The 23,884-nt window shown below is 45.4% G+C and overlaps 1 protein-coding gene across 4 annotated transcripts; it reads left to right on the plus strand.

Annotated features, from left to right (window-relative positions):
- Window positions 1–1,920: 1,920 nt before the first annotated feature.
- On the plus strand, window positions 1,921–19,731 carry POPDC2 (popeye domain cAMP effector 2). 4 transcript variants are annotated; one of them, XM_008514618.2, is made up of 4 exons: window positions 1,921–4,338; window positions 8,230–8,338; window positions 13,686–14,094; window positions 19,240–19,731. In XM_008514618.2, exons 1-4 carry the CDS (start codon window positions 3,848–3,850, stop codon window positions 19,323–19,325), a joined length of 1,095 nt encoding a protein of 364 aa, XP_008512840.2. In that variant the 5' UTR covers window positions 1,921–3,847; the 3' UTR covers window positions 19,326–19,731. The 4 variants fall into 4 exon arrangements, 3 of the variants coding, with proteins under 3 accessions (XP_008512840.2, XP_070438757.1, XP_070438758.1); XM_070582656.1 differs by having other exon boundaries at window positions 2,163–4,338; window positions 13,686–14,236; XR_011529182.1 differs by having other exon boundaries at window positions 3,288–4,338; window positions 13,686–16,374.
- The last annotated feature ends 4,153 nt before the right edge of the window (window positions 19,732–23,884 follow it).

The raw sequence follows: 23,884 nt of genomic DNA on the forward strand, positions 1-23,884 counted from the left end.
ATTCAAAGGCCATAAGTTTCTCTTTGAAATTGATATAAAAGCATCTAACTACTCTCAATTTCTGCCCTTATCTCATCACGGACCGTAACAGTGCACGGAGCAGCGTGGTTCAGGACTGCACTTGGAGAGGCACTGTTAGCCAGCTGGCTTCATAATCTGGCCCCAGCCTGCCTCAGGGCCTGCTGCTCCCTTTGATTCACCTACGGCAAGCTGTTCTCTGTTACCAGAATATGCCATGTATTTTTGTTTTACTTCTGGACTGGACTTCACATTCTGTTCTCCCTTCCCGGAATGCCCTCCCCTAGCTGGGGAGCACCTACTCCTCTTTTTAGACCAGCTTAAATGTCACCTTCCCTGTGAAGTTTTTCCTCAATTCTTGCTCCCCTGTCAGTGCTTCCTTGGAAGCCCAAGTATACTTATTTCATTGGGTCGCAGTTATCTCTAGGTCAGTCTGCCCCACTGGACCAAGAGTTCCTTGGAGATGGTCATTGTCTTGCTCTTCTTTATATCATCTGCTCCTGGCACACATACTTTGCCCTAAATGAATGTTTATTGAATTGAATCGACCCAACGAATGATGTGACTTCTGTTTCTTTCCTTTTATTTTTCCCCAAATATTTTCTACTGTGCTTCTACCTGCTTGTTTGTGGATTTCCTTATAAAAGCATACCATTTTGGGGGCTGGCCCCGTGGCCGAGTGGTTAGGTTCGCGCACTCCGCTGCAGGCGGCCCAGTGTTTCGTTGGTTCGAATCCTGGGCGCGGACATGGCACTGCTCATCAAGCCACGCTGAGGCAGCGTCCCACATGCCACAACTAGAAGGACCCACAACGAAGAATATACAACTATGTACTGGGGGGCTTTGGGGAGAAAAAGGAAAAATAAAATCTTAAAAAAAAAAAAGTTAAGATAATTAAAAAAAAAAAAAGCATACCATTTTGACACACAAATTTTTCTTTCCTCTTCTATCAAATTGGATTTAAAAACAGACAAGATACAACTCTCCATTGTTATGTTCCCATCGTATGTCCTATCCTATTGATGGAGGCATTGATGTCACTATCACCCATGGTGTTTCACCCAGGTGTTTGTGCACCCGTGATGCCACCCCAGCAGCATACTCACATACTGTAGCAATAAATGAGCCTGTATGTGGATACAAATAAACTCCCAAAACTACCCAGCAAGGTGGGACAGTATGGAGAACATACAATTTAGAGTCATAGTGACCTTGCCTTTAGTCCTTATTCACATACTAGCTCTGTGACCTTGGGCAAGTTCCTTAACCTCTCTGAGCCTATTTTTTCTATCATAAAAAAAAGGTATCATGAGGAAACAATAATACCTTGTTAAATGTTAGTACCCTCTGCTCAGATGAGCATGTGTGGATTGACAAGAAAGGCAGGCTGAAAACAGTAGTCAATGGATCTGCCTGTCTCTTTAAAGGGCTGGGGCCAGCCCATTTGCAAGGCTTGCTGAGAAAGATGACCTGCTTTGAAATTCTATCTTGGGCAGAGCCTAGGTTGCTCTTCTGTTCCTGTGTTTCTGATTTCCTTGCTCACAGCTGGCTGGGACTGCTACTCTGGCATCGCAGTTGGGGGTGGGGGGGGGGGTGGGGGGGGGTGGGGGTGGGGGTGGGGGGGGCGGGAGAGGGTGCATGACTAAGGTGGAAGGATGAACAGCTGCTGCTTGTTAAAGTGGGTGGGCTGGTTGGGAGGCAGGCAGGTGACAGAAAAGCAGCACGTGTAAATCCCCAGACTCCTGCTGTGAGGAGGCCCGGGAGGCCTTTCTCCAGGCACTCTCTAGCTCTTTTCCTTTACCATAGGTGACTGTTTTTTCCCCTCAGCTTTAGAAAGGAGAGAATAAGATGCACATTTATTGGTCAGTTGATTTTAATTAAATTTTAAAAACTGGGTTCCTTCAACATGCTGTACATTCTCACACCTCTGTGCCTCTGCTTCGGCTGTTCCCACCACCGGAAATTCTCTTCTCCCTCTGCCTACCTGGTTAATTCAACCCCTACACCTCAAATCAAATCTTGGCTCTGGGTCTCCCTCCCTCTATGCCACCCTTCTTCTTGGCTGCCACCTCTCTTTAACCTTAATCCAGGTATCATGCTTCCTACACTGAATTGCCTTTTTTTTTGAGGTATCTTTCCCTTGATAGACGGAAAGCTTCTCTCGGGCATCTTTGATTCCTGAAGGGCTTGGCTCACAGTAGACACTCAGTAAATACTTGTTGAATTGAAAACTTCCTCTCCTCAGCATAGTTGACAATTTCTAATTTCTTTGTAATTTTGGTTAGGTTGTTCACAGTATAATAAAAGTCCCTATGGATTCAGCACTGAATAGTTCTGGAAGGTTACTGGGTGCCCCCCCGTACCTCAGGGGCGGTAGGAATGACGGTAGTAAGTGTGAACCAGCAGCAAGGAAAAAAAATCAAGGAGTAATTTAGAAGCCAGAGGGACATTTCTTGGTTTAATGTTTGTGTATTCCAGATTTATTTGCTGGTGACCCAAAGTAGATCCTAGGTTCATCCAGAAGTTCCTTAGCCATCATCAGAATTCCTGCGCAGCGAGGGGAGTCATGGATCTGTATTGCCACTTACTGTGCAAACTATTTGGGACACAGCAGTAAGTCGGAGAGACTGGGGTTCAAATCCTGGGTCTGCCACTTACGACCTGAGGGAACTCGCTGCCTCTCTGAGCCTCAGTTTCTTTCATATCTAGGAGGGGGATGATATTTAAGTGGAAGGGTTGCGTGATGACTAAATAATATGTGTGTGAAGTACCTAATCTAGGTCCGGCACTTCGTAGATGTTTACTAAGTGGTAGTTTTCATGATTTGCAAATAATGGGGTGGGCAGGGGGATGGTGTGACCGCTGTATTACCATTGTATTAACTATTACTAGATTCAGATGTATGCATGGGAAAGTCAGCTTAGAATTCAAAAAGCTGCTTTGCATAGCTATTTTTGTTTAATGGATGTCACCTAAATGCCGAGTGATATTTACACCGTGACTTCATAAAGGCCTTCAAGGGATTTTCCAGTTCTCACTGTAAGGATTTTTTCTGATAATAGTCCCATACTTTCCTCCTTTGATGTGTCCTACCTCAGGAGAGCCCCTAGCCCTACCCACAGGGAGCTCGGACAGGGTTCTGCCTGAGGTGTTGTGGTAAATTCTGCGCTCACTTTTCCATTGTCATCCGTCCATCCCCCACCCTGTTGCCCGGGTCTTATCTTGTCCTCTGGGGAGGTATGTTAAGTGCTCTGCCAGCCTGCCTCTGTGCCTGGCCTGTTTTTCCTCACTGCCAGTACCTCTTGGATTCCAATTCCAAACATGGTATCCATCTGGGGTCACCCTTTCTTCCGGTGCCAAGAGAGACGCATTCCAAATGGAACACAAGTGTGCCTCCCGTGCTGGGCTCTCCTCATTCTGTCTGGGGACAACAGAGAGCAGGATGTGGCCACCTTATCCCTCACTGCTGAAGTTTTCAGGCCCGTAGTCCTCTCTTTTCCTTGCCACAATTTAGGTTTTCTGCTAAGAGCCAAATGTGAAGGCTGTCCTAAGAAACCCGGAGCCGGGGAAGCTCGCCAAAGCTCTGCAAAGAGGGCCAGAGCCTTGCCGAGGGAAAGAGAGAAGGGAAAAGTTTTCAGTTCTCCATGAAGCGTACTATGTTCTGCCATTCATTCCCAAAGCTGCCAGAAACATTCCTCCCAGGAAAGGTGGAGTTGGTGGTGAGAAGCCTGAGGTGAGAAGACATCTGGGAGGACCGATTAACCCGTTTTCTGAATTTCCTATGTGGGGCCAGACTTAGAGCCCAGCAAGGCTCTGAGACACCCCGAAGATGAGCACCAACGGCAGCAGCGTGGGCCAGCTCCTCTGGCAGGCACCCGTGTGCGCTGGCTGGAAGCAGGATCTGGAAGGGGCTCTCTACCACCTGGCCAACTGCTTCTTGCTCCTGGGCTTCATGGGGGGCAGTGGGGTGTATGGATGCTTCTACCTCTTTGGCTTCCTGGGCACAGGCTACCTGTGCTGCGTGCTGTGGGGCTGGTTCCACGCCTGCGGCCTGGACGTCGTCCTCTGGAGCTTCCTGCTGACAACGGCCTGTGTGCTCCAGCTGGCACACCTGGTGTACCGCCTCCGCGAGGACACCCTCCCTGAGGAGTTCGAGCTCCTCTACAAGACGCTGTGCCTGCCCCTGCAGGTGCCCCTGCAGACATACAAGGAGATTGTCCACTGCTGCGAGGGCCAGGTCTTGACTCTGGCTGCCGAGCAGACCTATGCTGTGGAGGGCGAGACGCCCATCAACCGCCTGTCCCTGCTGCTCGCTGGCCGGTAAGCTGCTCTGTCACTGCCCAGCATTTCTTTCCCTTGCCCACACTTCTCCTTTCCCAATGATCCCTTTCCATTTCGTGTTCCCTTTCATTGAGGGAAGGATGTGGCAAGTCAAACAAACCAAAATGGATTTTTCTAAGCATGGGTTTGCTTCCTCTTTCTAGCATTTCCAAGAGGAAACTAAATCATGAGGCATCTTCTTGGTTGGCAGGAAGGTTTGCGTATGCACTTGCTGCTGGGAGTTGTGGGGTGAACGTTTCTTGAGCTTGCGTCTGTAATGACCACACACAGATGCTCACGCACGCCCACACACACACACACACACCCCACTGTGTCATGCCTAAGCTGCAGCAATATCTCTGTATGCTTTGGAAAACTGAGCATTTCAGTAAGATTAATTTATTTCTTCCATATGCATTCAACATTTGCCCAGTGCCAACTGCATGCAAGGAACAGTGCCAAAACAGAGAGGGTTTCCTGTAACCCTTGTTCCCTGCCAGGGCATCAAGGAAACACACCCAATTGTGTTGGGGATATCCTGTACAGACTCTAAGGTAAAGGCATTCTGTATAGACCCAGGTATGGAGAGGGAATACCCTTGTCCACTTTTCCATTCCCAGTTCTACTGAGATCCTCACAGACCACGAAATCAAGTACTGTAAATCTGAGGGCCAGATGTCGAGGAAAGAGTAAAGATACCCACATGTGTCTCCCTGAGGATTTGCTGCAGACACCTGGCTGACTCCTCTTAAGAAGGCTGACAGTCAGACATTAGTAGAAATGGTCTTAGTTAGGACCAGTGTACGCCCAGGCAGCCTGCACAGGAGTGTTGGCCATTGGCCGATATCTTCTGAACACACACCGTGGGGCTCTGTGGTGCACATTTGGTAGGTAGTTGTGGATTCTTGGAAATATTGCCTTAGTGGGACTTGTGCGTGGGATAACCTGGGATACTTGGGCTGGATATGTGGAAAGCAAGCAAAGGATTTCAAAAGCTTTGTCCTCAGTTTTCTCCCCTGCTTTTTTGAGACCGGGAGAATGTAGTAGAAAAGATCAGATAGTAATCAGAAGGCTTTGATGCCAAGAAAGAAAAAAATGAAATCAGATAAGACTGACAACCACACAGTGGGGAAAAAAAGAAGAATTTGACAATGATGATGATGGTACTACAACAACTACTTCTGGTAACCCTATGCATTTCTGTGTTAATGTATCGAATTGAAAGTGTTGTGTAGACAAGTTTTGATTTTGTTTGGCTCAGAGGTCCTGGGTTGAATGAGCTATGTGATTTTGTGGGGAGATGTTTCATTTCATTTATGAGTGAATTGAAGTGTAAACAAATGCATGTACGTACAAATACATTGTGACTGCTGCCAAATGTTTGCCACCTACAGTTCCATGCTTAAAATAAAGACAATTTAGGAAATATCCTCATTCATGAGATCCATAATGTTTTTTTCTCCTCCTGCCTCCTCTGTTCAAAGGAGGGAATTGAGACTGGTGGGAGAAATACCCACTCTGCTGTATGGTGCTAGTTTATGGAAGGATGTTATGATTGTTCTATGGCTCAGGTATCTATTATATGTTGGATTTACTGTAATTTGTATAAGACAATTTCCCTGAGATGGGGAGGGGGGACTTGCCTCCTCAGTGTGGCTTTTCCTAGTATACTTAGCATCAAAGACTCGAGTCAGAAATTAGCCAATTTTGATTTTTTCCCTTGGTTTTCAAGGTCTAGAGTAAAAGTTTTGTCTTGTTATCTTTCAACGTCATCCTGTCTCAACTTTGCTAAATTGGAGCTGGGGGAAGAGGCTTCGGGTCTATGACCAGGCTCTAGTTTTAAAGGAGAATCATTGTAGCTTTGGTTGGTTATAGTGAGGTACCAAACGCCTCGAAGCAGCAGACAAGAACTACATGCCAGGGAGTGGGGGCTCCTTGGGCAGACCTCGCCATCTCACGTGCATACTCTCTTCTGGAGCCCTTTGCTGAAACCTCAGACATTCTTTTTGTTTTGTTTTAATAAAGACAATCAGTCCTTTTCAAGACTCAGAAGGGCGAAGTGACTTCCTCAAAGTTTATTACCCTGTTAAGCTGTGCTTACTGTTGGAGAGTTTCTCGCATATAAAATTTAAAGCAGGAACTCCCACACGCACAGCCTCCTGAGCAGGCAACTAACTCTCCAAGCTATTCATGTAGGAGGACGTTACCTGTCATCTAGGAGATCAGGAAGGAAGAAGAGACTCAAATGATAAAGGACACAGAATACCAGTTGAAATGGCTTCAAGGAGCTGCGCAAGCTCATCAGATGTTGTTCACACTCTAAAATGTTGTCACTCCTCGGTGGCTTGCTTAAGTGGCCAGGTTCCTTGCCCGTGGATACGATGGGAGGATTTGATATATCTCCTCTTGTCTTTCTTCCTTTATTTGAGAAGCTTTTCCCTGAGAGTTTAGTGCCCTTTTATGGTGACACAAGTGAGTTCATTTGTTTGATCATTCCTTCCTTCTTTCCCTCCTCCCCCACTTCCTTCCTTTTTTTCTTCCCCTTTTCCAAAAATATTCATTAAGAGTGGTAGAGACTAGGGATCCAGTGTTAAAATATGAAAAATATTAGCCTTCTACTCATGGAGCTCATAGTCTATCAAGAAAGTCAATAGTTAATATTTGACATAGTGGTGAATAATAGACATAATATTTACAGGGAGAAACGCGAAGTGCAATGACAGCATGCAACCGGTGGACCTAACTTTTCTGGGGAGGTCAGACAAGACTTCCTGGAAGAAGGAATGTTTAAACTGATGCCTGAGGAGAAAGTGGGGATTGGGAAGAAGCCCAGCTGGAGGGGACAGATTATGTGAAGACCCTGAGGGAAGAGAGCAGGCACTTCATTTTCTCTAGTATCTTTTCATTACTCCGGGAAGTTCTGCCTGGCTATCTATGTATATTACCTGCTCTTGGAGCAGCAAGAGTTTCTGCCATCAGAGACAATGGCTGATACCACATCCTTGGCTTGGTTTGAGTCCTACATCCTCTTCTGTCATCCATCTTTAGGTTGTCAGATAATAGGCAATAGCTTACTAGTTGATGATGGTCTTTGGTAATTTGTATGCACAACATATGTATCTAGGCATTCATTAGGAGCAAAACTTGGAGTGCTAATATCCCATTGGCCAGAACTTAATCACAGGGCTATACCTAGCTGCGAGGGAGATGGGGATATGCAGTCTAGCTGGACAGCCATGAGCCCGGCTAAAACTCTAGCACTATGGAGGAAGGGAAAAAGCAGATATTGGAAAACAAACTGCCCCAATGCATTTCCCAGCTCTCCATCCATCCCCATCCTGATCTGCTTCTCAATAGCCTACTCATCCTTCAAAACTCAGCTCAAATGTCATCTCTGAGAAGTCTGCCACTCGAAGAGAACTCTCTCTCCCTCCTCTATTCTCCTCTTCCATGACAGCACGCACTGACTTGCAGCCGGTTATTTATGTACCTGTGACTTCCACTAAATTGTGAAATCCTTAAAGGCAGGGATCAGATCATACCCATCTCTGCATTTCCAGACCTCCAGGAACACAGGGAGTGCTCCATGCATATTTGCTCAGCCAATAAAGCTCCAGAAAAAATGGAACAATAGCTCCTTCCAAAGGGACAGGGTCTGGATTAGAGATCTTTCTATCTTCCCTTTTGCCTGACGGAGACATCTCCTTTCCTGGGATAACTCACTTTAGAAGAAAAGTTGAAGCCGAGACTCTGAGTTTTCTGGGGAAAAGAGGAAAAAGCCCATACTGGATCCTAATCATTTTCCATTTTGTCCTATGTCCTTTAGACTCTGAGGAGGATTTGGGGAGCCATTTCCCTTTGCCCACACGGTCTCTTCTTTCCCTTCTCCAGGGTTCGTGTGAGCCAGGACGGCCAGTTTCTGCACTACATCTTTCCTTACCAGTTCATGGACTCTCCCGAATGGGAATCGCTGCAGCCCTCTGAGGAGGGGGTGTTCCAGGTAACAGGGAACCCCACGGCAGCACCTTCCCACCCCCTCCCACTGTAAGCCAGCAATGTCCCCCCTCCACCTTTCCCCTCTTCCATCTGCCCTTTGAACCACTGCCAATATGGTGTCAAGGGTGGGAGCGCTCTCCTTCTGTGGAAAGAGTGCCTGGGCTCCTGGCAGAGGTGGGGTGGGGTGGGGAGGTACCGACCCTGAGAGGCGGATCATGTCGCTCCTATGCCTAGAACTCTTCCAGAAGACTCCAGTGACCACAAGATAAAACCCCACAGTCCTTAGAGAGTAACTTAAGACCTCTAGTGATATGCAGCCGCATCTCAAGTGCCTTCCTCTCTCACACTCTTGCTCTTACCAGCCATGCCAAACTACTAGGACTTCCCCAAATAAACCACGTTTCTTCGCAGTGGCCGTGCCTTGGCACCTCCTGTCCCTTCCATCTGAAATGCGTTTCCCCATCTACATAAGGCGGTGGCATCTCACTTCCTCTGAAGCCTGCCCATGTTGACCTCACCAGCTTCCATGCTCACAGCTTATTTTTCCTGCCTGCGTGCCTTTTCTATTCCTTTTACTTACGCTGACTGGTGCACACAATGCTCTCTGTTCTAATAACCTGGTTTCCTGTCTTCCGCACAGTGAACTCTTTGCGGTAGAAGTCTGGGCTTCTCCTCCTCTCTATCCCCAGGCTCCAAAGGACAGTGTCTTGAACACAGTAGGTGTTCAATAAAGGTTTGCTGAACTGGCTTGGCAGTGGGCAGTTTGTATCTTAGAGGACTCCATGGGGCATTCAGATACACGCTCCAAGGTGGGGGCCTGGCTGTTTGGCCCTACTCTCTTCTCTGCCAATCCTTCAGACTTTGGTTACCTTCTTTGTAGTTCTGACTTATTGGATGGCTAGCGTGTGGCAGGCCCTACATATTATATTGCCTTGTTGATTCTCACAACAATCCTCTGGGCTGGCTATTATTATTGCCCCATTTAACAGATGAGGAAACTGAGGCTCAAAAGCATCAAGTAATTTGCCCAAGGTCTTCAGCTAGAAAGTGGCAAGGCCAAGTTGCCTGGCTCTACTGTGTCTGTTCCTTTTTAAAATGGGAGGGTCACCAGGAGAATGGAGTTTATACATACACGCACACGCACACACACACACACACACCCCATTGTAGGAGCTCCTCAGTCTAGTTTGCCAGTACTGGGTTCCATGTGTCTTCTACTCCTTCTATCAGGGAGTCCCTCATGCTAGCATATGAGCCAACCCCAGAATAGACACATGCCAGGCGGTGCCACCTGGTTGGGCCTGCTTCCGCCCCACCCTGACTCTTGGCTCTGTGAGGACAGAGCCTGAGAGGCAATCCTGATCCCACTGCCAGGGCTACCAGCCACAGACCACCTCTGATCATGTTCCTCCCCCACCACAAACACACCCACCCTCTCCAACTAGCCCAGCAGTCTCCTTGGAGAACTCCCTCAGGGCCATGAGAACCTCCAGGAGGGCTGAGTCAGGTCCTGATCCAGCCAGACTAGGCTCTGTTTCTGACACTGACTCCAAGGGACAGGTGCTGGATAAGCCGGGTGTCCTCCCCTAAGTTATGCTCAAAAGGAAGGGCTGTAACCCCAGATGGCCTCTGAGCCTGGAATGTAGCTACCATCATATTCCTCCCGTTTGTATTTTTAGTGTGCGCCTCCTTTGGGAGCAATGAGATCCACACATTTGCCAGTGGCTGTGTAAAGTCCCATTTCCTCTTTGCAAATGTCAAGTGCTGTCCTGAGTTATGGTTCATCCTGTCCTTGCCTTTTGCAATTACATAGTCTTTGTTGAGTAATAGGGCAATCCACAGTGACTGCCTGAATCATAATTCTTACTGCATTTACCACAAATGAATCAACATCCCATCACATGTCTCAATAACTCAGTTAAATAAGAATTTATTGACTCTACAGCGCTGTGACCATCTCATCAGTCACCAAGAACACAGCATGGGAGGAATCATCAGTATTTCTCAGTTTGCATCATGTTTTATTGGACCCAAGACCTCTTTACATATGTTATCCCATTAAAGCCACTCAACCAAACTCTGAGGGGAAAATTAAAGAAAAAGTTGCCAAAATTTTATTACCAGCATGCACATATGTATGTGGGAACCAGACAATGAACAGGTTTCCTGAAGACCTTTGGGGAAGGATTTTGTACAGGACAAGAGAAAGTGACATTAAGTTGTTTTACAACACACAAGATGGGTAATCTTCACCTGATTCATGCATTCACTTCAGTAATATCTGTTGAGCACCTATTGTATACCAGGCACTGTTAGAGGTGCTTGGAATATGTCAGTGAACAGAACAGATGAAGGTCCCTGACTTCATGCAGCTTATATTCTAATGGTGGAGACAAAAAATAAGCCATAGACATAATAAATAAATAATGTAATATGTTAAACGATAATAACTGCTAGTAAAAAAAAAATAGAGTCGTGTAAGGGAGATGGATATAGTTGCAATTTTAAATAGGGTGGTCATGGAAGTCCTTGTTGAGCGGGTGACATTTGAGGAAAGATCTGAGGGGGGTGACAGTGTGAGCTCTGTGAAGCTGAGGAAAGAGCATATTAGACAGAGGGAAGAGCCACTGCAAAGCCCCTGGGATGGGAGGGGCTCTGCACCTCTGTTTGAGGTACAGAAGAGGGGGTCAGTGTGGCAGAACAAAGAGAGGAAGCGGGGAGAATTGCAGGGGGAGAAATCAGAGAGGTGACGAGGAGCCACATCATGTGGGGCCAGAGCATGTATTTTCTAGATAGAGAAAAGAAGCTTTTCTAATACATTGGATGTAGAGTATGAGGGAAAGAAGATCCAGCAGGACCCTCGGGCTTTTGGCCTGAGCCACTGGAAGGATGGAGCTGCTCTCAACTGAGATGAGGAAGGCTGCAGGTAGACTTGGTTTTGAGGGAAGAGCAGAAGTTCGGTTTGGATATATTAGATTTGTGTCATCTATGGACATTTAAACGGAGACGCTGCATGGGCAGTTGAATATTTGAGTTTGGAATTAAGGAATGAGGTCTGAGCTTGAGACATAAACGTGGGAGTCGTTGGCATACAGATGATATTTAAAGCCATTGGCTTGGACGAGATCACCAATTCAGTGAGTTTAGACAGAGAAGGGGTTCAAGAACCGACCAACCCTGGAATACTCTAGTGTTTAGAGGTTGGAGAAAAAAAGAGGAAGCAGCAAAGGAAGCTGAAAAGGAGCAGTCAGGAGACTATACAGGAGCGTACGGCCTCCTGGGAACCAAGGAAAGAAAGCATAGCAAAGAGAACGGAGTGATCAGCCGGGCTGAACGCCACAGAAACTGAGCACCACAACTTACAGTCGCCGGTGACCTTACCAGGAACAGTGTTGGTGGGCAACCAGGAGCAAAGCCTATTATGGGTTTAAGAGAGAGTGAGAGGAGTGGAAGACAGCAAGGACAGACAGTTTTTTTCATGGAGTTTTGCTGAAAAGGAGAGCAAATTGATGGAGATGGAGTGGTAGCTAGCCAAACAAGTGAGGTGAAGAAAACAGATTTTCATTTTTTCATTTTGATTTAAGATGGAAGAAGCAACAGCGTGTTCATAAGCACGCACACGGTCCTGTGCTCAGCCTTAAGGACCATGTTTACATCCAGATGCACTCTTACCCGCACTGCTTTGTGCTCAGTACTCTGATTTCTCATTTGGGCAATGATAGTACAGACATCTAAAGAGCTGGCTGGGGCAGATAGTGACAATGACACGCTGAACTGTTAGTAATGGGTGGATTGTGAGCACAACTTCCAGAATTCTTTCTCATGATGCAACATGCTTGAAGAGATTGAGTGATTTGTCTGATGTCACACAGCTGGTAAGGGGGTGAAGCTGGAACTTGAAACCAGCTTCTGGCCTTGATAAGGTAATTTAGGGCCCTGAGGGGCCGGCTCTGTGGCCGAGTGGTTGAGTTCGCGCCGCTCCGCTGCGGCGGCCCAGGGTTCGGATCCTGGGTGTGGACATGGCACCGCCCGTCAGGCCATGTTGAGGTGTTGTCCCACATCCCACAACTAGAAGGATCTACAACTAAGATATACAACTATGTACTGGGGCGGGGGGATTGGGAAATAAAGCAGGAAAAAAAAAAAAATTAGGGCCCTGACTTCAGTGCTGATGGTAGGGGCGGAGAAGCAGAAAGGAGGAAATGAACGAAGAAAATGGAAGAGAGGGATAGGCAAGGGGAAGGGAAAGGAGAGGAGGGCAGTGGGAGATCTGGTAGGCAATGCAGGAATTAGAAGGATTATAAGAAATCTCTGATAAATTAACCTTACCTTTAATTAGATGATCCCCATAAAGAACTTAACACAATGCCTGGCACGCAGTCACCCCTCAGTAAACTTAGCTGCTGTCATCATTTCCACCGTCTCCATTCACAAACCTTTGTCATGAACTCCGCCGGCCTTCTCACTTTTAAAGTATTATGACCAATCAGGTTATAAAAACTGTGTGATTCCACACCCTTTTCCTTTACTATCCTAAGCATGTTTCCATTTTAACTCTGGCTTTACCACTCACCATTGTTTTATTAAGGATTTATCAAGCACCTAGTACATACCGGCCACACATTATTGACCCTGCAGGTATAATTCAGCTTTGCCTTCTGGGCGCATGGTGAGGGCTCAGAAATTCCTAGAGGACTGAATAACTGGAGAGTGGGGTGCCCTTTGACTTTGTGCTCTCAAGAGTTCTTCTTCCTCTGTGCCCTTTTGCTGACTTGAATCATCAGATCCGTTTGGTTATGTGTCATGGCCAAGTCAAGAGCAACTTCATGGGCCTGCATCCCAGGCCAGCGTTCTGTCCACTTGGGGCAGCCTGTCACACCTAATAACTGAAATGCTTTCCAGCTCTTTTTTGCATCCCTACTGCAATAGATTGTCCTTTATTCTTAAAACAAACAGTCATCAGCTTTCCAACCTTTCCTCAGAGCACTAGGAGGCCCTTTCTCTCTCTTGAAATGACGACAGACTCAGAACCTTCTGCAGCCATTAGTGATATCAGCCACAGGACCATAGCATGTGAGGGCTAAGGAGCCCAGATATGGGAACTGAGGCTCCGGAAGGTGAGGGCCCAGTGAGTGAATGGCTGATCCCAGGCTCCTGACAAGGACACCCCCACCCATCAGTGCACACAATAAAAGTCATTCACTGGACCTCTTCAGGAAGGCCGTGGGGGGTGTTCCCACAGCTTCTTCAGTAAAAGTGCAGCCATTTGCCAAGTCACTGTGTTTCCCTGGGCTAAGCATGGACACATTTTCCAGCTTAAACCTTCACTCTCTGCTCCTGACCCCTCTCAGGTCACTCTGACAGCCGAGACTGCGTGTAGCTATATTTCCTGGCCCCGGAAAAGTCTCCACCTTCTTCTGGCCAGAGAGCGATACATCTCCCGCCTCTTCTCTGCCCTGCTGGGCTATGACATCTCCGAGAAGCTCTACGCTCTCAACGACAAGCTCTTTGCTAAGTTTGGGCTGCGCTTCGACATCCGTCTCCCCAGCCTCTACCACGTCCTCGGGCCTGCTGCCCCAGAGACAGGGGCAGAGTCCGAGAAGGATGATGAGGAAGTCCATGAGCCGGCTGTGTCCCCTCCTCAGGCCATGCCCACATCTGTCCAGCACACGCCCCCTTGCTCTCCCCCTCCAGCTGCCACCGACCCTCCTGCACCTCCTTCCTGGGCCAGGATGTCCAGGCCCGACAGCAGCGTCCTGGGTGAGGACTCCACCAGTCTGGTGCTGGAGGATTTTGAGGAAGTGTCAGGATCAGAATCGTTCATGGATTATAGGAGTGATGGGGAGTACATGAGGTGAGGGAAGAATTAACATGGGCACGGCCACCGGGCTCAGGATCCTGTGTAAGTACTCAGAAGGCAGCCGCCACACCTTCCTGCCAACAGCTGGCCTTAACTCAGCTTGTAAGGGCAAAAACCCATTTCACGGAGCCCGTCCTCTCAGAGGTCTCCCGGAAAGTGGCATTAACCCAACCTTGTGGATAGCAGCTCATTCCAGGTGCATGAAAAGCATGAGGAGATTTTTAAACTCATTTCTTACCAAGTGTGATTGCATTTTGGAAAGTGGGCTGGTCGATATTCTGAGCAAGCAGATAGCTTGCTAAATTTTTCGCAAGGTTGTGCTAATAGCTAAGGCCACAGCTAGGGCTAAAGGGGATTTTATTTGTGGCATGCATTTTAAAGGGGGAAAAAAAAAACCTCGGCATGTTTCTAATTCCCAATGGTTCTTGCTGGCAGAGAGTCAGCCCTGGAATGCAGTCCTTATTTAGCCTGCATTGGGCAGATATTGCTGTTAAAATCGCATATTTCAAAGAGGCTTGTGATATAGACTAACACACGGGGAGGAAAATGGCCCGCCGGCTCTCCTTTGGCCCGGTGGAGAGCATGTTGATCGCTCGGGCAAAGGATGTATGCTGCTCTGACTGAAGGTTCCTATGATGGGAAGGATACACAGCGGCCTGGCTTTCCCTGCAAACCACACCTACATGAGGTGGAGTGGACTCGAATCTGGGAGGGCCTCGTGGTCCTCGCAGGATTTCCCTTACAGCTCAGGAGAGTGTACAAGAAAGGCTGTACTGAGCAGTTCTGGGAAACGGCTTTCATGTTCCTCCTGGCTGTTCTCACAATGCTGTGACATTTTCCTCTGGGACTCCACCCAGCCATGGTAGAGGCCTGGCTTTTCCTGAGGAAAACCCACTGTTCCCAATTTGGAGGACATATCCAAGTGTGTGCGTGTGTGTGTGTGTGTGTGTGTGTGTGTGTGTGTGTGGCAGGGGCAAGGGGAGGTGCCTCAAGAGACCCATTGTTCTTTGGGAAGCACTGACAAATTTCCCAAGAAACTAGCCCTGTGAGGAAGGTTTCCAGGGTACATGTAGTGAATAAATGAATGTTTGTGTATTTTGAAAAGCAAGTTACATAAATGATGAAAGAAGCAAGAGAGGTGAATGCTAAGAGGGTAGAGATTTGGTTTTACAGATACGGAATTTATCATCTCCTCCGGTACCAGCGTCTCTAGAACCACGGTTGAGCTGATTCTGGGGTAATTCCAAGGATCTGTCTAGCACCCAGATCACTTTGTTGACTCCCTCCATTTGCATAGTCCACTCTCATTGCCCCCTCCCATTGTGCCGATATTCACCTCCCTGCTCGTCCACCCCTCTCCACGCATATGCATTCTGTCCTGTGAATTCCTCTCTGTCCAACATGCCTACCCACCTGTACACGCTCTTAACTTACAGCAGCTCTCACTTTTCTCGTGCTTTCCTGGTTTTCTTCTGTTTTCTGGTTCTGTTTGTTCTCTTCTTCCTCCCCTCTTTCTGACTTCTGCTCAGTCTGTGGTTGCCTGAGTTTGCTGCTCTTCAGAAGAAAAATGCCCTTTGCTTCTTCTCAGTTAATTTCCCCTCTCCAGGTTTGTCCTCTACATCTCCCGCATTTTATTGTTCCCGTATTTCCTTCTCTAGCACCTTTGCTTTCCTGCCTGGCTCTATCTCTCCTTCCTCCTACCTACCCTGTACCCTCATCTTAGCTTTTAATCCTGACTCTTCCAAGATCAGTACCCCTCCCTCGGCCTATAAAGAAAACCATCACCTTCAAGTGAAGGTGTGAAAATTCCCAACTTTAGGTGGAAACACGTTTCATGCACGAGTTTTCCCAAACATTAGGAGGCAGGCAGCATGGTAAACAAGAACGAGACCTGGACTGGGAGCCAAAGTCCTGGCTTCCAAGTCTGGCTCTGCTACTTTGTGCAAACCACACAACATCACTGAACCTCACTTCCTTCATTTGAGTATATTGGTCCCCAAAGGCCTCTGGGGTTGATGTAAGAAGGCAAAGGATGATTTGTCCCGAGGAAGAGAAGGGAAGTAGTCAGTCAGCAGTACAATGGACACAAGCCCCTGGACATCTGAACGTCTTTCAGCAAGAAGTTTCTGCTGTGTTTCACAGTTTCTCTTGTGACTTGGGATCATCTTCCTCCCTGCTAGGTGGGTTCTGTTTGACTAGAAGTTCCCTCCATTCTGTACCTGTGAAGAGTCTATCACCTACCATGTGATGACAATGCAGATATTCTCTGTGAAAGGAGGTCACAGATCAGTCCCCAAGGTCCTCCACCCTTAATACTATCACAAGAAATGCCCCTTTTCAAATTCAGCCTTTTCTGAAGCTCAAGACGAGGAAACTGTTGATATAACTCACTTTCTAAAGTACTTATATTTGTAGTATAAAGAGAATAGGTTTTTAAATGGGTTTTTTTGTTAGTTTAAGTAATAGAGAGAAAAGAAAAAACATATTGTTTACTTCCAAGTTTTCAGAACAACTTGAAAACATAATCAAATTGGCCAAATTTCAGATGACTTTCAATGTAGTCTGTGATAATGAAATAATTTAAATCAGAGATCCTTTTCTGAAATTGTGGTTTTGGATGTTTGGTTTGACTTATTCACCAGCAAACTCCTTCTAGAGTTATTACTGCAATGAGTAAGCCTGGCTTCTTGTGATTGCAATTTACTATGGCTTCCTTTATAAAGTGGCACACAATTCACCATCTATTCCCCGGCTCTTCAGTTACCAAAACCGTCAGCTCACTGCTATTCCTCCCGGCACAGACTTACAGAAGAGGCATGAAGCTGGCTGAATTCTGCATCGCTGAGAATGACAGGGCTTCATCACACTGACACCGGAGCTCATCCCTCACACCAATCCAACTTAAGACGAACTCAAAATAGAGCTGCCCCTGGGCCTCTTTTGTGAAGACAGTACATTTTTTTGGTCTGTGGTGCCCAGAACTGAAATGCAAATGTGCGCTACTTCTTTTAACAGGCAAAGCAGTGTTGCTGGGCAGTGTAGTCATGCAGGGTCTTCCAGCCAGACCCCACATTAACCCCACCTTCACTAGAATTTTCCATTTAATTCTATGGACACTCATCACAATGTTCCATTTGGCGTCTTACTTATAGGAGATGCTCAATGACCACATCTTTGAAGTGGTCCATTAAGTCAGATAATGAGTCCATTACCACAAATTAATTGAAAGCTGTCTGAAATTTGGCCAACTTTAATTACATTTTTAAGTTATTGTGAAAACTCTGTGGTTTGAAAATAAAAACTACATATTGTTTCCTTTCTCTCTATTATTTAAATAAACAAACAAATGAGAAACAGGTTGCAGCATGAAAGCTAATTGCGGTCAGAGAGGAGCCCGGAAGCATGACACAGTACCAAGGGCCAGAGGACCAATTCAGCAAACATTTTTTGAGTATCTGCATCTATTTCAGGCACTGTGCTAGGCAGTCACATCGTGAGTAATCATGACTAACAGTGGAAAGAACTGAAGATGTTTCATCTGCAAGACATGGGCAAGAGTAATATTTTCAAATTTCAAAAAGAAGGGGAATTAGAGTTTCCCTTCCTTTGGTGTTGCTCTTGAGGGCAGAAAAGAATGAAAGGCTGAAAGCTCCAAGGAGAAGAGTTTCAGCTCAGTGTTAATAATGGCCTGCCTCACAGAGTAGTGAGTTACTCGTCGCTGGAAGAGTTCCAGCAGGGACCAGAAGAAATCTCTGCTTTTATAAGGTGATTCAGGCTGTGAGAGAAGCATGCCTTAGATTATTGCTGTTAAGGTGCCTTCTAATTCTGTGATGCTGTGATTCTGTGATTCCAAGGTCTGACTCTAGTCCTGCCGTTTAACCAGCGTCAAGAGCATTTCCTCATCTGCAGAACAGGACTATTAGTCTAATAGATAATTAATACCCACTTATAGGTAGACAGGTAGGCTCTGTCTGCGTTACCAGGTTGCTGTGAGGAGCAACTGAGACAAGGTATATAAAGGCAGTTTGTAAGCTATAAAGTGCCAAGTTAAAGTGTAAAGTATTTAAAACTTCTGTTGTTTGTAGAATTGTTTAGTAATCTCCTCCTCTCTCTCTGTCTCTCTCTGTCAGGGGTACCTGATTTCCCCTCTTATTTCCCCCAGTCTGGCTTTCCAGTGAAGGTGGCAACTGGGGCAGACCCCCTGAGAACAAATGGGACAGCGGAAAGCTGGAGACCCAAACAAAACACACGCTAGCTCCTCAGGCCCTGTGGAACTGAGCGGTGGCCAGACCGCCGTCTGTTTCCTTCATTTGCTCAGGGCAGACAGATCACCATCAGCCTGTCTTCAGGCTCTCTCCCTGTGAAGTGGCTGTGAGGTGCTTGGGGAGCTGTCACTGTTGTGAAACTTCACATTTCTCACAGAACCACCGGAAAGACTCATGGGGCAGAAAACTTGCCCTTGGAGGTGGCAGGGCAGAAGCTGCCCGGGCTCTCAGGCTCTGAGTGTCTAGATGGCAGTGCCACTCCACCTGCCAGGGCTCCGTGTTCCGTCTGGGGACTTAGAGTTAGCAGTTCCCTCTCTGACCCTTGGACCACAGCAACCCATGGCATCTCCCAGCCCAACCTATGCCCGCTTCTACTGATGTTTTACAGGCCTCATTTACCTACCGTTCTCTTTGTAAAAATAAAAGACAGGGGTCTTATGAAACTCACCATTTTTCTACACAGATTTTTAAAAACTCATTCAGTAGTGTTAGATAGGAAGTAGAGTTCTACAGATTCTCCATAGGAAGCAACGGAAGTTGATCTCTTGGTCTCTCCACCTGTAACATGAGAGGATTGGACTACGCAATTCAAAGCTGCCTCAACTAATATTCTAGAATAAAATGATTCAAAGATATAACCATCCCTATCATGTCAGGCATTGGGTACACTTAAAACATTGGGAATTGGTAGAGGAAAAAGAAACTGATAGGAATCCTGTGACGTCAGGCAAGCTATCTGGAGACATAGCGCTGAAATTCTTCCTCTTTTTCTTTCCACAGCTTCTAGAACTCCTCGCCAAAGCTACTCTCAAGTTATGTCCAGGGGACGGGCCCCCTTGGCTCCCATCCACACCCCTGAACTTTAAGGACCAGTGGGCCATCTTTTTCTGGCCACGTTAATCTTCACAGGAAGGTCGCTTGGATGCACACCCCTCTCCTCACCCCCTGGAAGGCTCACTGGCACTGTCGGAGCAGACACAGAAGATGCCAGAACGCAGTCACACCCCGGGCCCTGAGTGACTTTTAGAGATTCACCCTCACCAGCCTTCCTTCCAGGAGAAGGCAGCCGAGCGTGCAAAAGCACAGATTCCGTCCTTTACCGCCTGCAGAATCTTGGGCGGGTGCCACAGCCTCCCCAAGCCTCCTCTGTAAGGCGGGGATTAGAACATCCACCTCACAGGGCTGTTGTGAGGACTTAACCAGTCAATTCAGGAGAGCACCTGGGTGGTGGCGGGGCACCTGGTAAGCGTTCAATAAATCACTCCATTCCTTTCCCTGTGTTGTTTCTTTCAACTGTCTGAGAGGATCAATGAAGTCAGCCAGCCAAGACATTTGGGTTTTTGTTTTCAACTAAGATTCAATTTATGGAAATAGAAATTTAAAAACCTAGTTTTTCCTTAAGTTTTTAAGTTCAGCTTGCAAATCTCTTGATCTGTTTATGACCCTAGCAATAAACAATGGTGGTTTTTTTTTTTGAGGAAGATTGGCCCTCAGCTAACAACTGTTGCCAATCTTCCTCTTTGTTTTTCTTTTTTTCTCCCCAAAGCCCCAGTACATAATTGTATATCTTACTTGCAAGTCCTTCTAGTTCTTCTGTGGGATGCCAGCACAGCATGGCTTGACGAGCGGTGTGTAGGTCCACGCCCAGCATCTGAACTGGCCAACCCCGGGCCGCTGAAGTGGAGCACGTGAACTCAACCACTGCACCACCAGGCGGGCCGCTAAACAATAGTTTTTAGAGGGATTTTTACAAACTTAGCTAATTAAATTTCCTTAAACATTTTTAAATGGATTTATAAATTTAACATTCTATTTTATTTTTTCCCTAAGTACTTGAATGTATATTCTGGTTATCTACTGCCGTATAACATGCATCCCTAAAACAGTGGCTTAAAATAGTCAGGATGATTTATTTTGCTCTTAAATGTGCAGCTTGACTGGGCTCAGCTAGGCTGTCCTCGCTCCATGTTTCTCCTGCTGTTGTGTTCGGATAGTGGCTGGGCTGGGATCATCTCAGAGGCTCCCTCACACATGTATTTGGGGCCAAGTCTGGGCAGACTCAAACAGCTGAGGCTGGAAAAGCTGGGAGTCCTTAGGCATCTGTCTCTCACAATGGTTCGTTCATTTTTGTTGCTGTATAGTACTCTGTTGTATGAATACACCAGAACTTGTTTATCCCTTCTACTGATGGGCGTTTGAGTTGTCTCTAGCTTGGGGCAATTATAAATAGTGCTAGTATGAACAGTCTTGAACATATGTTTTTGTACACAAGCATATACACACATATGTATACATTTCTTGAGCATATAATTAGGGCTGGAATTACTCAGGCACTGGGTATGTATATGTTCAACTATAGTAAATACAGCCAGTTTCCCTAAGTGCCTGTACCAATTAACATTCCCACTAGCGATGTATGAGAGTTCTAGTTGCTTCTCATCCTCCCCAATAATTGGCACTGTCATTTTGGAAATTTGGGCATATGTAGCAGCATATCATTGTGGTTTTAATTTTCATTTCTCTGATAAATAATAAAGTTGAGTACCTTTTCGTGTTTTTATTAGCCATATAGATATCCTCTGTTGTGAAGTACCTGTTCAAGTTCTTGTCCATTTCTCTATTTGTTTGTATGTTCTGGTTATTGACTTAAAGGAATTCTTTAAATATTCAAGTTAAAAGTCCATTGTTGCTTATATATATTCAAATATATTCTCCCACTTTGTAACTGGTCTTCTTTTCTTTAAATGATGTCTTTCGATGAACATAAGTTATTAATTTCAATGTAGTAATTTATCAATCTTTTCCTCCATCATTAGCGCTTTCTGTGCCATGTTTAAGAAATCTTTTCCTCCCCTGAAGATGTTCTTCTGTTACCTTCTGGCTGTTTCATTGTTTTACATTTCCCAGTTAGAGCTACAATCAACCTGGATTTGATTTTTGTGTGTGGAATGAAGTAAGGATCAAATTTACTTTTCGGTGGATATCCGACAGAGCACTGCTTACTGAAATGATTATCCTATCCCTGCTAGTGTTCAGTGTCCCCTTTGGCATAAATCAAATGTCCACATATCTGTAGGTCTGGTTTTGGATCTTTTAGCCTATCTTTCTGATCCATTAGCCTATCTTTCTAGCAATTGACAATACCACCTGGTGGTAATTATTGTAGCTTTATAATAAGTTTTAATATCTGGTGGTCTTCAAACCTTGTTCATCTTCAAGTTTTTGTTATTCTTGGCCTTTCCTTTTGTATCTCCATATAAACTTGAGAGTCAGCTGGTCAATCTCCACAAAAATATAACCTCTGCTGGAAATTTTTTTAGAATTACATTGATACTGTGAATCAAGTATTTAAAGAATTAATATCTTGAGCCAGCCTGATGGCTAGTGGTTAAAGTTTGGTGCTCCCACTCCAGTGGCCTGGGTTCATTTCTTGGTCATGGAACCACACCACCCATGCTGTGGCAGCAGCTCACATAGAAGAGCTAGAAGGACTTACAACTAGGATGTACAACCATGCTCTGGGGCTTTGGGGAGAAAATAAAGGGGGGAAGATTGGCAACAGATGTTAGCTCAGGGCCAATCTCTCCCTGCCAAAACAAACAAACAAAAAAGAATTGATATCTTTATAATATTGATTTTTCAATCCATGAACATAGTATAGCACTTCATTTTTTGGGTTTTTAAATTTTCTCTCAACAGTGTTTTGTAGTTTTCCATGTAGATATCCTTACATAGCTTTTGTTAGATTTATTCCTATGTATTTGATGAATTTGATGCTATCGTAAATGCTATCATTTAATATTTTTTTACTTTGTAATTTTTTGTTGCTGGTATATAAAAATATAATTGATCTTTATATCTTCGACTTCCATCCAGTGATCCTGATAAATTCACTTATCAGTTTTAATCATTATTCCACAGAGTCTTCAAGATTTTCCATAGGTTCAATTATGTCATCTGTAAATAATGAGAGTTTTATTTCTTCCTTCCTGAACTGTACCTTCCCCCTGCTCCTCTTTCTCCTTCTTTTTCTTTTGGTGCCTGTTCCACTGGGCAGGACATCTAGATACAGGGATGAATAAAAGGGATGATGAATACATCCTTCTCTCATACTTGACCTTAAGGAAAATGTTTTCAGTATTTCACCATTAAGTATGATGTGTACTAGTAGGTTTTTATAGTACTCCGATGAGGTTAAAGAAGTTCTATTCCTAACTTGCTAAGAGGGTTTTTAAAAAATCATGAATGAGTGTTGAATTTTATCAAATGACTTTTCTACATTTATTGAGATTATTTTCCTCCTTTATTCTATTAATGAATTACATTATTAGATATGTGAATGTTAAAACAAACTTGCATCCCTGGAACAAATCCAATTTTATTATGATCTATTTTCAACTTTATGTATTTCTGAACCTGGTTTGCAAATACTTTGTTTAGGATTTTTGCATTTATGTGTCTTGTAATATTATTGTCAAGTTTTGATATCAAGGTTATGCTGACTTTGTGAAAGGAGTTGGGAAGTATTCTCTCTCTCTCTTTTTCCTATTCTTTGGGAGAGATCTTTAAACCTCGGAGTCTTTCCATCAGTCTTGTTAGTTCTATCTTCAAAATATGTCCTGAATTCAACTCACCACCTCCTCTACCACCCCTGATTTCAAGCCACCATTTTTTCACACCTAGATTAACTTCAATACTTATAACTGGTCTCCTGATTTATCCTGTTCCTCCTCCTCATAATCTATTCTACACACAGCAAATTGATCATTTAAGCATGTATATAATCTCATCACTCTCTTGCTTAAAATTTCAAATGACTTCCTATTACACTTAGAATAAAATCCAAACTCCTCACCACGTAATATTAGTCAGAATCAGCATGTTATGTCTTAATAGCACAAAGGTTTATTTCTCTCTTGCTTAAAGTCTACCGAGAGTCTGTATGACTCATAAGGGCAACTGTCTTCATGTTGCAACTCAATGATTCAACCTATTTTGACCTTCTGGCTTTGTCGCCTGAAGAGAAAAACAGCTTGACATTCCGGTGCTAGCTCTTTGATGCTGCAGCCCAGGAATGATACAAATCACTTCTGCCCGCAGTCCACCGACTAGAGCTAGTCACCTGGACCCACTTAATAATCAACTTTGTGCTTTGTCGATTAAAGAGACTGGGAACGTTGGTCAGCAAAAGGAATGTTCGATGAATCCTCCTCTTCTGGCTGCTTAGGTAGGATCCACAAGGCCCTACCTGCCTGTGTCTCCAACCATATTTCACTCAGCTCTTATTCTCACTCATCGTGTTTCAGCCACACTAGTCTTTTTGGTATTCTTCAGGCATACTTTGTTTCTTTCTCGATTACAGCCTTCGTGGTTGTTTTTTCTCTCTGGAATGCTTTTTGCTCATGCCTTCTCCTGGCTGACGTCT

The sequence above is a fragment of the Equus przewalskii genome, chromosome 18, assembly GCF_037783145.1.
Source record: "Equus przewalskii isolate Varuska chromosome 18, EquPr2, whole genome shotgun sequence".
NCBI lineage: Eukaryota > Metazoa > Chordata > Mammalia > Perissodactyla > Equidae > Equus > Equus przewalskii.

Coding starts and splice junctions, on each gene's coding strand:
- POPDC2 (XM_070582657.1), top strand. CDS start 3,848: ATGAGCACCAACGGCAGCAGCGTGGGCCAGCTCCTCTGGCAGGCACCC. Junction 4,339..8,229: donor TCCCTGCTGCTCGCTGGCCG/GTAAGCTGCTCT, acceptor TCCCTTCTCCAG/GGTTCGTGTGAGCCAGGACG. Junction 14,095..18,324: donor GCCCGACAGCAGCGTCCTGG/GTGAGGACTCCA, acceptor TCTCTCTGTCAG/GGGTACCTGATTTCCCCTCT.